The following is a 12,092-nucleotide window of genomic DNA, read 5'->3' on the forward strand; positions in this document are numbered from 1 at the left end:
GACTCCTCACTTGCTAGAGGAGCCTTTAGCAGATGTCTTTTTTACTGCTTTCAAGGCAAAACTAGTACTTCCTCTGAAACGGAAGGATCTCGATCTAGACCAAAAGGGCTGTGGCCTCAAAGGAAGAGACTGCTTTGAACTCACAGCAGGTGTTTCTTTAGGTTTCTTGGTGGACTGAGCAAGAAGATCCTTGGTCCTTTTCTTCTGCAATTCAAAGTTATGTCGAGGACTGTCGCCTGGGGAAAAAGGTGTCTTATCCAGCGTAGAATACAGCAACGCCGATCTCTGAGTAGCCATAACTCCCTTAGAGGTGTATGAGCACTAGAGCTCCCTCTTCTTCAAAGCTCCTAGCATATAAAGGGAATGTAGTTCATGGGAGCTGTCTGTGATTCCCCTGTCACTACAGGATAAAACTCAAAACAAGTCCAACAAAAACATTCTCGGGCAAGACCGAGCAATATCTAATTTTGTGGGCCAAAGCACTGACTACCCAATCAAGAAAGTTCATCACTTTGAACACTTAAAGGTGTTCTTGAGCAGATGTGCAAGTTCTGCAGCCCAAAAAAAATCTTGGCCGATGAGAAAGCAGCACCTGGTAGAATTTATACTAATCCCGAGAAGTTCTCGGGCGCAAGGGAAGGGCACAGATTCCCAAGGAAGCACCTCTTTAGTGGCATACTAGAGATACCTCTATCTCGAAATCCTAGAGGGAGGAAAAACTAAAAGAGGTCCTTCCTTGATCCCTCTTTTCTGCTAGCCATGCTTCTCTGTCCTTAAATGCCTTCTTTGCCGAAGAAGAAAACACCATCATCGATATCTTGGAGGAAGCAGACAAGGGAGTTTTAGGCGAAAAGAAGGTCGGATAAGAAGCTAAAAGGACTTCATTAATGTGGTGTATGCCGAATCGAAAGCTTGGTCCTCTGCCTCTTCCTCTTCTGATGAAACTGGAGAAAGACCCACAGATGCTTGAATTGTTCCTGCAACTTGGGGCGTCAGAGCTACAGTGGGCATCTGAAGAAGTTCTGCACCTGAGGACGCTTGAAGTTTCTCAGCCACTACTGGCACCTGAGACGAAGCGGGCGCTAGGGAAGTTGTGGGCGCTTGGGGCGTCGAGGGAGCTTTAATAAGTACTGTATATACATACTCGTGTAACGCAATCGCATACCATGCGACCCCCAAATTTTCACCCTTAAAAAATGATTTTATCACGTATCTCACGTATCATGCAAGTTAAATTTGCGAGACCAAATAACAATAGGCTAACCTCTTTTCCTCCTCTTTATCTATTCCATTTTTTAGTTAGGCTAACCCCTTTTCCTCCATCTCTTTATCTATACCATCTTCTAGCTAAGTTTAAAAAACTAAAGAAAATGCCAAAAGTATTGTTAGTAATGATATAGTACTTGTTTTGAAAACACATGCAGCCAAAAACAGCTGATTTGCTATGAACAGCCGAATCCAATGACCAGCGTTTTTGCTTGTATTCCAACCATCGTACGATAGTAAAAAATTGTTATGTTACAAATGACGTTGAGAACGGACGGTGATATATTTACATTAACTATATCCTTTACTTGCTATGGAGAATACATTACTATATCCTTACTGGAGAAAAGATCGGCAAGGGCATTTACTACTAAATTTAATCTAAGTTTTACCTGAAGTTGAGGAAAGAATGTTGATCTGCTAATGACTATTATCGGCAACGTGGATGAAACTCTCGCAAACTTCGGTATAGTAAGGTCAAACTTGACCGTCAACAAAATTGAAGAGAAACGTGTTTTAATTAAAACTACGTATTGGGCATTAAAGAACACATTTTACTGTTTCACTCCAATAAAAGATAAATACATAAAGCTCATAGTATTCTGATGAGATCAAGTGAAAATATCAAACGAATTCTGTTGATTTTTGTTACGCAATTAACATGCTCTCAGTGCCATTTACTAACAAAAGGAATAACTAAATTTTGTTCACAAACAATACTTTTTTAATTAATATTTTGACTTGAAAACACTTTGTACAGTAATACCTCGAGATACAAAATTAATTCGTTCTGAGTCGGCCTTCGTATCATGAGTTTTTTGTATCTTGAACCGTATTTCACATGTAAAATGGCTAATCCGTTCCAAGCCCTCCAAAAACTAAATTGACCTATAAACAATGAAATACTACAACAATTTGGACCATTCAATACCTAATTAATACGTACTAGTAGTACTAATATGTGTGTACCTGTAAATAAAGTGTATTAGTGTACATATACAAGAAATACTGTACATACATTCGTACGTATATAGTAAAATGTGGAAGCTTACCTTTTGAGTGAGGCTATCTCCGAAAGTGGCGACAGAGGAGGAGGACAAACGGCAGATACGTACACTTAACTTTACGAGACACATGAAAAAATGTCAGGAAAACATAAACTAAACTTTACGAAACACATTAACAAAACTGTAACACTTAACTTTACAAAAAACTTAAAATTAAATTCTTTTTGTTTTTTTATTTTTACATATTTTTTACTTTTTTATACTTTACATTTTTTTTTTTTTTTTTTAAACAAAATTTCAATTTCTTCACCACTTTCAACTTTCTGTTTTTTGTAGTATCACTTGGTTCTTCTTGTTTGCTTACTCCTACTAAAGGCCTCTTTAAAAAATAACTATCCAAGGAAGATTGCTTCTGCCTGCTTTTGACAATGTTTCTGAAACGACTCAGGCAAACGTCATTGAACTGCGCAAGCATATGACCTGTGTAAGCCTTTTCGGGGTGTCTCTTTTCTACAAATGATTGCACCTTATGAAAAGCAGGTAGAGCATCCTTAATTTCTGCCATTGTCATAGAGTCATCGTCCTCCTCCTCGCCGCTGCTAGAGAACTCTTCTTGAACGACGTTATGTTGCATGGCCTCCAACTCCTTCAGGTCATCCGTTGTAAGCTCCTCTTGGTGCTTCTCGAGAAGGTCATTGATGTCGTCCTCGTCGACGACCAGCCCCATGGACTTGCCTAGTGCAACGATCTCGTCAAGATCTGGTTGCTAAACAGTTTCAGGATCATCAACTGTTTCTGAATCTGCACCAGGTTCGCTCATGTTGAATCCTTCGAAGTCTCAGGCGGATACGGCATCAGGCCAGAGTTTCCTCCACAAAGAATTCAAGGTTCGCCTCGAAACCTCCTGCCAAGCTTGGTCGATGAGTCGGATGCATATGATGATGTTGAAATGCTCCTTCCAAAATTCACGCAAGGTGAGATTTGTGGTATCAGTGATGTCGAAACATCTCTTGAAAAGATGTTTCGTATCCAGCTTCTTGAAGTTCGATATCACTTGCTGGTCCATGGGCTGGAGGAGAGGGGTGGTGTTAGGCAGAAGATAAAGAACCTTGATAAAAGAATACTCCACTAGGATATCTTCCTTGAGGCCAGGAGGGTGAGCAGGGGTATTGTCCAACAACAGCAGACATTTCAAAGGGAGGCGCTTCTCTTCCAAGAATTTCTTCACTGTCGGGCCGAAACACAGTTTTACCCACTCGGTGAACAAAAGTCTTGTTACTCAGGCTTTTGCATTAGCCCTCCACATCACTGGAAGCTTCTCCTTTAGCACTTTGTGGGCCTTGAAGGCTCGAGGAGTCTCTGAATGATAGACAAGTTGGGGCTTCACCTTGCAATCCCCACTGGCGTTCGAACAAAGTGCGAGCGTAAGCCTGTCTTTCATAGGCTTATGACCGGGTAGCTTCTTCTCTTCCTGCGTGATGTACGTTCGACGAGGCATTTTTTCCAAAAAAGGCCAGTCTCATCACAGTTGAAGACTTGCTGAGAACTGTAGCCTTCGTTGATCGTCATTTCGTCGAATGTCTTTAATAAAGCCTTCGGCCACTTTCGTGTCCGAGCTGGCCGCCTCCCCATGCCACTTCACCGAATGGATGCCTGTCTGTTTTCGGAATTTTTCAAACCTCCCATGAGAAGCCTTGAAGTCTGGGGTTGGCGTCGATGTCCCTTCTCCTCCGTTGTCTTCGGCCTCAGCAATCAAATCACCAAAAATAGCACTGGCCTTGTGGCAGATTGCCGTCTTGGTTATTGTATCACCAGCAATTTCTGTCTTTTAGCCATACAAGAAGCAGCCTCTTCATCTCATCGTGCACATAGCTCCTCTTGTTGGACAAAATAGTCATGCCCTTGGAAGGTGTAGTTGCTTTGATGGCTTCCTTCTACTTAAGGATGGTGCCTATTGTCGATGGATTTCGGCTGTATTCCTTAGCGATCACACTCAACCGCATGCCAGCTTCATACTTCTTGATAATCACCATTTTTGTATCCATAGAAAGCATCCTCTTCTTTCCGTGAACTTCAGCAACTTTCTTGGTACCCATGACTATACTGTACGTAATTAAGTTATGTAGTATACTAATTAAGTTCTCACACAACACGATAAAGTAGTACAATGAAATCACTAACACGAATTTACGTTAACAAACGAAATCATATATGTGAATGAACAAATTTCGCGTGCGTACGATAACGCTGGTGCGAAGCAGTGGCCGAAGAAGAACTCCTTTACGTAGAGCACGATGGGAGAGATGCTGACCAATAGGAGAGCAGGATCTTATGGAGGTGACTAGCATCAGGAACCAATGGGAGAGTGGGAGGATGGCGGCGAGTCTACTCAGTTGGCAGCGTGCGAGTTTTAAAATTGTTATCGGTGGTCCGGGCGAATCTCGGGACTCTTCAGCAACAACCTTTCGTAACCTGAATTATTTTCGTATGTCGAGGCAAAAAAATCTTCGTATTTGCTTTTGTAACTTGAATTTTTTGTAAGCTGGGACTTTCGTATGTTGAGGTACCACTGTATCAAAAAGCTCTTTCTGAATTTATTGAAGAATAACCGCATAGGAGACTGCTTGCTGATGACTTTATTAATGTTCTTATTTTATGATCTATCTTTCTGAAAATGGCATCATTAACCTTTCCAGTTATGATGTCATTAATTGATTTGGAACACTTGCAATCATCAGTAATCCAAAGCCAATATATTCCATAAAAAAGTGAAGGTTATATGTATTTATCATGTAGTGAAGCCCATAAGGGGTAATGCAATCAGTGCACCTCAAATGGGCACTGTAGTCATTACTTAAGGTTCTTTGGAGCATTGGCCCCTAGTCGCAACCTTTTTCACTCCTTTTACTGTACCTCCCTTCTTCTTTGCTTTTTTCCATCTTACTTTCCACTCTCTTAATAAATGTTTCATAGTGTAACTGCAAGGTTTTCCTCTTGCAACACCTTTAAATCATTTTGCTCAATTTCCCTTTCAGTGCTGCGTGACCTCATAGGATCAGTGCTTGGCCTTTGGCCTAAAGTTTATATTCCATTCCAGTCATGTATGATTTTGTGAAAAATCCACTTAAGCATAATAATAGTGTATTTGATTGATGAGTATCAAGTTACTGTTCTCTATTCAGAGGATATGTTTGTAATCATAAGACACAAAAGCCTTACTAAAGTAATATGTCCATAACTAATACAACACTTCACATGACAAATATTATGTAGCAGAGATTTTTTAAAATCCTATCTATTGCATTTTCTTCAAGCCTTAATATATTTATATACTTCAGGATGATTCTTTAGATGACGATTCAGAGGCTGATCCTAAGATGTCATCCTATGTGCAGACACTTCCACGTAAAACAGTAACACTCAGCACACCAGAAGATGAAGACAGTGATGATGAAGCTGAGGGACCTTTGAAAGTTCATAGAAGAAGAAAAAACTTGCAACTTCGGAGGAGCAACAGAGTAGAGCAGTAATGAAGTGGAAGTTTAGGCATTTTTATGAAAGACAGATTGGAGACATTTAGTTGTGAAAAAAATTTACTTTTGATGATATGCAATTTTGAGTACAATCATGTAAATATTAGTGACTGTACTAATATTCTGTTATTATCATCAGTTATGAACTGACGGACTTCTGTCCTCATGACTCTTTCCACAGAAGTTTTATTATAGGGTAAGCTCTCTATTATCCATGGTAATTTATACTTAACTTTTGCAGAAAACTAGAAAAATACAGTCAGAAAATATCTCTCAAAAGTGTGTAGTATAAATCAGTGCAACATATAGTATAACTCCTTCTTTACATTATACACATACAGGCAGTCCCCGGTTTATGATGGGGGTTCCATTCTTGAGACGTGTCATAATGCTGATCATTGTCAAAAATCCTAAGAAAACCCTACTTTTAATCCTTTGGGTGGATTTAAAACTATGTAAACTGCATTTTTATTGCATTTTTCATCCAAAAAAACTTCAAATATTGATTATTTTGCCTTTTTGGAGTAATTTTTCTTCCATCAGATTGGCATCGTAGCCCTGGAACATGCGTCATATGCCTGGAAAGAATTTTTTATTAATATAATTGAAAAGCGCTGTAACCTTGGAACGAAACTGGTGACTGCCTACCATACAGTACAAGTATTAATGAATTTTGATAAGTTAATTACCAGTTAATTGGCAAATGAGAAATAGGGATAAAAACATTCTTTTGAAAAGTATAAGTGTAAAGTAAATAGAGATTGATTCATTTTTCCACTTGCACTCATTTCATGCTTTTGTACATTTTGATATTATTAGTAGTTTGTTTAATGTAACAACTGAATACCATAGATAGACTCCCCCCATAGGGCTTGTCTAAATAACTATTTATGAAATCAGAATGGAAATGTAACAAAGTAAAGTTGAAAATGTTGGCACTGAAGTGAAAAGAAACCAGATGGAACAGGTCAAAAGTGTAAGTCAGGAAGCAGTGCAGCTGGTACCAGTGGGCTCTGCAAAGATCCTGTAGTACCTCTTAGGAACCCTTTTAGAAAAAATCTTTGCAAATGCCATGATATAACATCCCAAATTGTGTGTAGACTTAGCTTAGCACATTTCATACCTTAGAGTTTTATTCAGCCACATCATCAAAGATGGTCTAATTTAGAGTATTCATTAAACTTTGGTACTATCAATATTTTGTTTATCTAAAGTGTATGTTTCCATGTCATGAAGTAAAAAATTGATGATGGAGTAAAGAAATGAAGAAAGGGAGAGTTTGGTAGAGAGTACCTATTGTACCTATACAGTTGACCGCCTGTTATTTGCGGGGATGTGCATCACAACCCTCCGCGAATAGCGAAAATACGCGAGTACTTTGAACCCTTCTAAAAATGCTTATAGTAACTGCCTATTTGTGAGCTCAGACACCAAAAAATCTCTAAAAACACTTATACCGTATTTTAATAGTTTTATCACAAAAAATGCATTTAGTCCAAAATATGAAAATACAGTAATTAATGAATATTTCTGTATGCAAAAAATTGTGAATAGGTGAATTTTCCACGGACCGTGTGTGTATATACGTTCCACAGAAAAGTTCCTGAATAGATGAATCCATGAATAGGCACCTAATTAACTAAAATCTATACTCACTCAACCAATAGAAATTATATAATGCAAGAGAAGTGAAAATTATTTTAGATTATTAAATGAAAAAATATTAGAAAATGGTTGTACGCTACAGGGTGTGAGAGAGAGAAATAAAATAACTAGCTGCCCAATCATTCTTCCAAGGCTGGCTTGAGAGTAATTGTACGCTTCACAAGCTTAACTGCCAAAATCTGGCTCAGCCACCAGCTTTGGCAGCCAATCACAAAGTTATACCTTGTGGTCATGGATTTACTTACTATTTTTATGTTTGCAGTGACCTGTCAAAAGATGTCAGTTTTTTTAGAATGAATCAGTCTTATTCCAAGTTCGTGTGTGGCCTTTTCTTTTATATTAACAGTATGTTCTTATGTCCTTGGGGGATGACCTCAGGCTGTTAAGGGAGACCAAAGCCAGAACTTTTCCATCATGTTGAGTGGCATTTTGTAGCAGTAGGTATGGTGGATTAAGTCTATTAATCACTTGGCTGTTCTGCAAGTGCTATGCTGCATCTACTTAGCAGAAGATGAATTGGGCTCTTAAGAAGTAAGGAAGTCAGAACTTAAGTGGCATATATAGTCCAGTAGGGGCTTTTCTTTACTGCTAGGGCCATGGCCGTATTGATTTCATTTGTTGCTAAGGTGAAAACCTTTCTAGTCTACTTATTGCTCTGAGAGTTCTTTAGTGTAAAGGAAAGGGACACACAGGAACTTGGAATGAGATCGATTTATCCTCAGAAATTTACCTCTTATGACTGCATTATGGGGAGAGGGGTTGATAGGTAAGTTCTTGACTGTAGGGGTTATCATTTGATTGGTTGCCAAAGATTGCAGATGAGCTAGATTTCAGTAGCAAGGTTTTTACAAGAATTTATATCTTATGTCTTAATATCGAATCAAAATACCTACTGGAAAAATTAATGAGGTCAGAGCCATGAACAGAACGGTTAGAATTTTATTGCTTGCTTACTGACATTCCTTTTAAAACAAATGTAATTTTAGGTCTAGAAATAAAAAAAAGAAAATTATATAAAATTTTGTATAATTTCACAACTTTCTCCCCTGTAAGCAAACATAAATACACATCGTTGTTTAAAGGAGAGGCAGTACCTGGACTTAATATACATAGAGGTAATCCTGTTAAGGTTTTAGTCAGGCATAGGTGTGAATAGGTACCTGACTCATGATTATTGCGAGAGGATATACTGGTTTAACCTGTAATGGACGGATATGCTCACGTAAGTAGCAATAACAGGTTTTAGGTGGACAACGGAGTGACTCATGGTGAGTAACAATATTATGCACCATCGATTTGGGGGAATCAGGCGGGAAAGAGGTGCCTGTCATGATAGTCGCTATATAGGGAAGGAAAAGATATCCTCTTCAAGTGGGTCTGCAGCAAGGAGGCATTCCCACACATGTTTTGGGGGTGAAAAGTTCTTAGAATGGAAACGTTCGTTGGTTAGCTCTGCCTTTCAGCCCTGCCTGAGAGAGAGAGAGAGAGAGATATATATATAATATATATATATATATATATATATATATATATATATATATATATATATATATATATATATATAATAATATATATATATACAGGTACTATCCTACTTACAACCAAGTTTGGTTCCGACCCACTGGTTGTAAGTCAGAATGGATGTAAGTCGAACCTTAGAAAGTGGCCAACATACTGGGTAGGGTATACTATCAAACCTTTGCTATATAAAAGTGCCTACTTAGTACTGTAATGTAATGTACAATCATTATTTCAATCTTTTTACCATAATGTACTTCTACTAATACATTTTAATCATTTATGTAATAGTATATATTATGTACAATCAGGCATTGAGTTACAATGGGGTTAGGTTCTTGCATGCATGTCAGAAGTCGATTCTTACGTAAATTGGTTTGCAATTCAGTCTACAGTACAGTTAATACCAAATGATGCTGCAGATAGGGCAGGGTAACTCAAACTGATGCTGCCTGAGTGATGAGAGTTCTCATGCCTGAGTGATGAGAGTTCTTATGAGATGGCGCAGTGCCAAGTAACTCAATGGTCAACTGTCTGAAGTAAGGTTGTAAGTACGAGTGGTCATATGTCGAGTAGGTTGTAAGTCGGATAGTAGTTGTGTATATATATATATATATATATATATATATATATATATATATATATATATATATATATATATATATATATATATATATATATATATATATATATATATTGCAATACACCCCCTGAACACCTGAATAAGCCCTGGTCACTTACCAGCCCGACCCATCATTTATTAAAAATTTACCAAATCTTTGGTTAAAATAAACGATCAGTGTTGCCAATCTCCTGGCAAACACCCTTGTTACCTAGTTACCAGCCCACCGCTGATAGCCCTGCCTCACGGGCCGGTCACACCTGCCCTCTCACGTCAATCACTTATCGTTCGCGGTGGAGTACAGATGTATCCACAGCGAACTCCTTTTTGGTCTTGCCCGGCCTTCATTTGCACCTTTGATTTGATTGATTTTGGTGACGAATTACGCATCCCTTTGGATTACTGTTGGATGGCTCTTAATACCTTGTCATCAGACATTGATTCTGCAAAGGAAGAAACAACACAAGCTACGACAACGGCTACTGCATTCTCTGCCACGACATCACAGAAAACGACGAGCGGAAGTTCAACAACGTATCGTCTTTGCCAACAATGCAAGAAAAGGATGAGTACCCTATGACACGATAGTCATTCCTTATGCGTAAATTGTAGGCCTGTTCAATATAATGTAAAGACCAGATGTTTGGAATGTCAGGAGTGGTCTTTGGACCAGATGTTAGGGTATCTCAAACGTAGGAAAGGTCTTGTATTAAGAAGTAAGTGTAGGCAGGAAGAGACTAACGTAGATCAAGATAAAGACTTAGAGACAGTGCTCTTTAAGAGACTTGAGAGTAGGCTGACATCGAGTATGACATCTCTGTTACCGATTTTATGTCAAGATTAAGTGAGGATAGATCGAGCAATAGGGATACTGAAATTACTAATCGTTCTTTTCCAGCTCCCCTGCCTGTTCCAGAACCAGCCCTAACCGGTGCTGGGGGTTATGGGGATCCGCAAGCCTACAGGGCAGGATCCGCCGTCCCCCCTGGCGCGGAGCAGGCAGTGTTGGCAGCAGATTCCCCTTCCCTCGATGTGTAAGTTCTCAGGATGATAAAAACTTAGGTCAGATATAGACGAGTAGGGATAATAGGCTACACAGTGTTTAGTTTAGAAAGAGAAGTGCAGGCTTCTTCGGGTCGGGTTTCTATTAAAAGTAGTAGTTTATAGAGGCACAGTGTCCTTAGAGCATCTTTAGGCTTTTTCCTGCTTCGAGTTCCTTGCATCAGAAGCTTTTAGGCCATGGTTGGTCTTTCAGATATGCTCCTTCGTCTTTAAGGTTACTTTCCTCTACTTATACGATACGATCATTGTTAATATCAACTAATTCTCCGTTCAATGCATATTGACTTACGATATTCAGTATGGAGAGAAATCGAATAAAATTAACTACAGTTAGCCTAGTGTTCACGATGATATATCGTATGCATATTCAGTAGCAAAGTATTCGCAGTACAACATATCGATAGTTATTTTTATATTGGCTAACGCTGTAGGCTCAAGGCATTCTGACTTCTGATAATTCAGTACAGGTGTAATTGAAAACGAACGAGAATCCGATCGGAGGATAATTAATATGAATGTAATCGAACAGAATGAAGATCGGATTCTGTCCGACTAAAGCATTATAATTGTATTATATGTATCATAATATTAGGTAGTATAAACACTTAACTCGGCAGTCATTCACGCTGGAATCAGCGGATGACGAATACGGGTTTGCGTCGCCGTATCCATCTCATTCTCTCCTGATTACCTAAAATGACTAACGTAACAACACTCTCACTTATGCCAAGTTTGTACAAACGTCTTGAAGGAGACGTGTGTTCAACTATGTTGACATTTAACATAGTCAATGAGGTATCTATCTTGGGGCATATAATCAGATGGCAGATATAAGGAATTCGTATGTATGACGTCTTCATACGTTTAACCGACTATTGCCGTCAGTAATTACATTGCGCTTATGTCAATTTACAGTTACAAATTATTACCAGTCGTATTATCAAATTACAAATGACAACTGAAATTAATATTAGGCCTAATAAAGTTAATTTAATTACCTTTAAATATTATTTTATTACTTTTCAATTAAATTACAATTACACTAGCTTGTCGTCAAACAACACTATTGTAAGGAGGTGTGGCTTAGACAGACAAGGATGCCGGCTAGTCTGTTTTTGTTTTTTTGTTTTTTTGTTTTTTTTTTCCTTGGCTCCAGATTCAACCATATCACTTGGTCTCGGCTAATGTTTTTGTCCCTAGTTAACATATTAATGAATATCTGGATACTTAACATATGGAACGAAGTCATACTGTTCGTCTTACGATGTAATTTAAGTCCAAAATTTGACTGATACGTCTCATTGGCAGCTAGTTTTTCCATCGGGTTAGATGGCGTTAAATTTAGGATTCCGTTCGTTTTTCACTCGTTTTCATAGGTATTACGAACCTTACACTTTATATACTTTATTAATCCTTTGT

At 38.4% G+C, this 12,092-nt stretch overlaps 1 protein-coding gene across 1 annotated transcript in view; it reads left to right on the top strand.

The window, feature by feature from the left end:
- The window catches only part of LOC135196950 (phosphatidylserine synthase-like), a 303,267-nt gene extending 294,777 nt beyond the window's left edge, over positions 1-8,490 (top strand). Inside the window, exon 8 of the mRNA XM_064223799.1 lies at positions 5,612-8,490. Within this exon, the coding sequence (XP_064079869.1) occupies positions 5,612-5,803 (192 nt within the window). The 3' untranslated portion in view covers positions 5,804-8,490. The remainder of the gene's footprint in view (positions 1-5,611) is intronic.
- The last annotated feature ends 3,602 nt before the right edge of the window (positions 8,491-12,092 follow it).

The sequence above is a fragment of the Macrobrachium nipponense genome, chromosome 18, assembly GCF_015104395.2.
Source record: "Macrobrachium nipponense isolate FS-2020 chromosome 18, ASM1510439v2, whole genome shotgun sequence".
Classification (NCBI taxonomy): Eukaryota; Metazoa; Arthropoda; class Malacostraca; order Decapoda; family Palaemonidae; genus Macrobrachium; species Macrobrachium nipponense.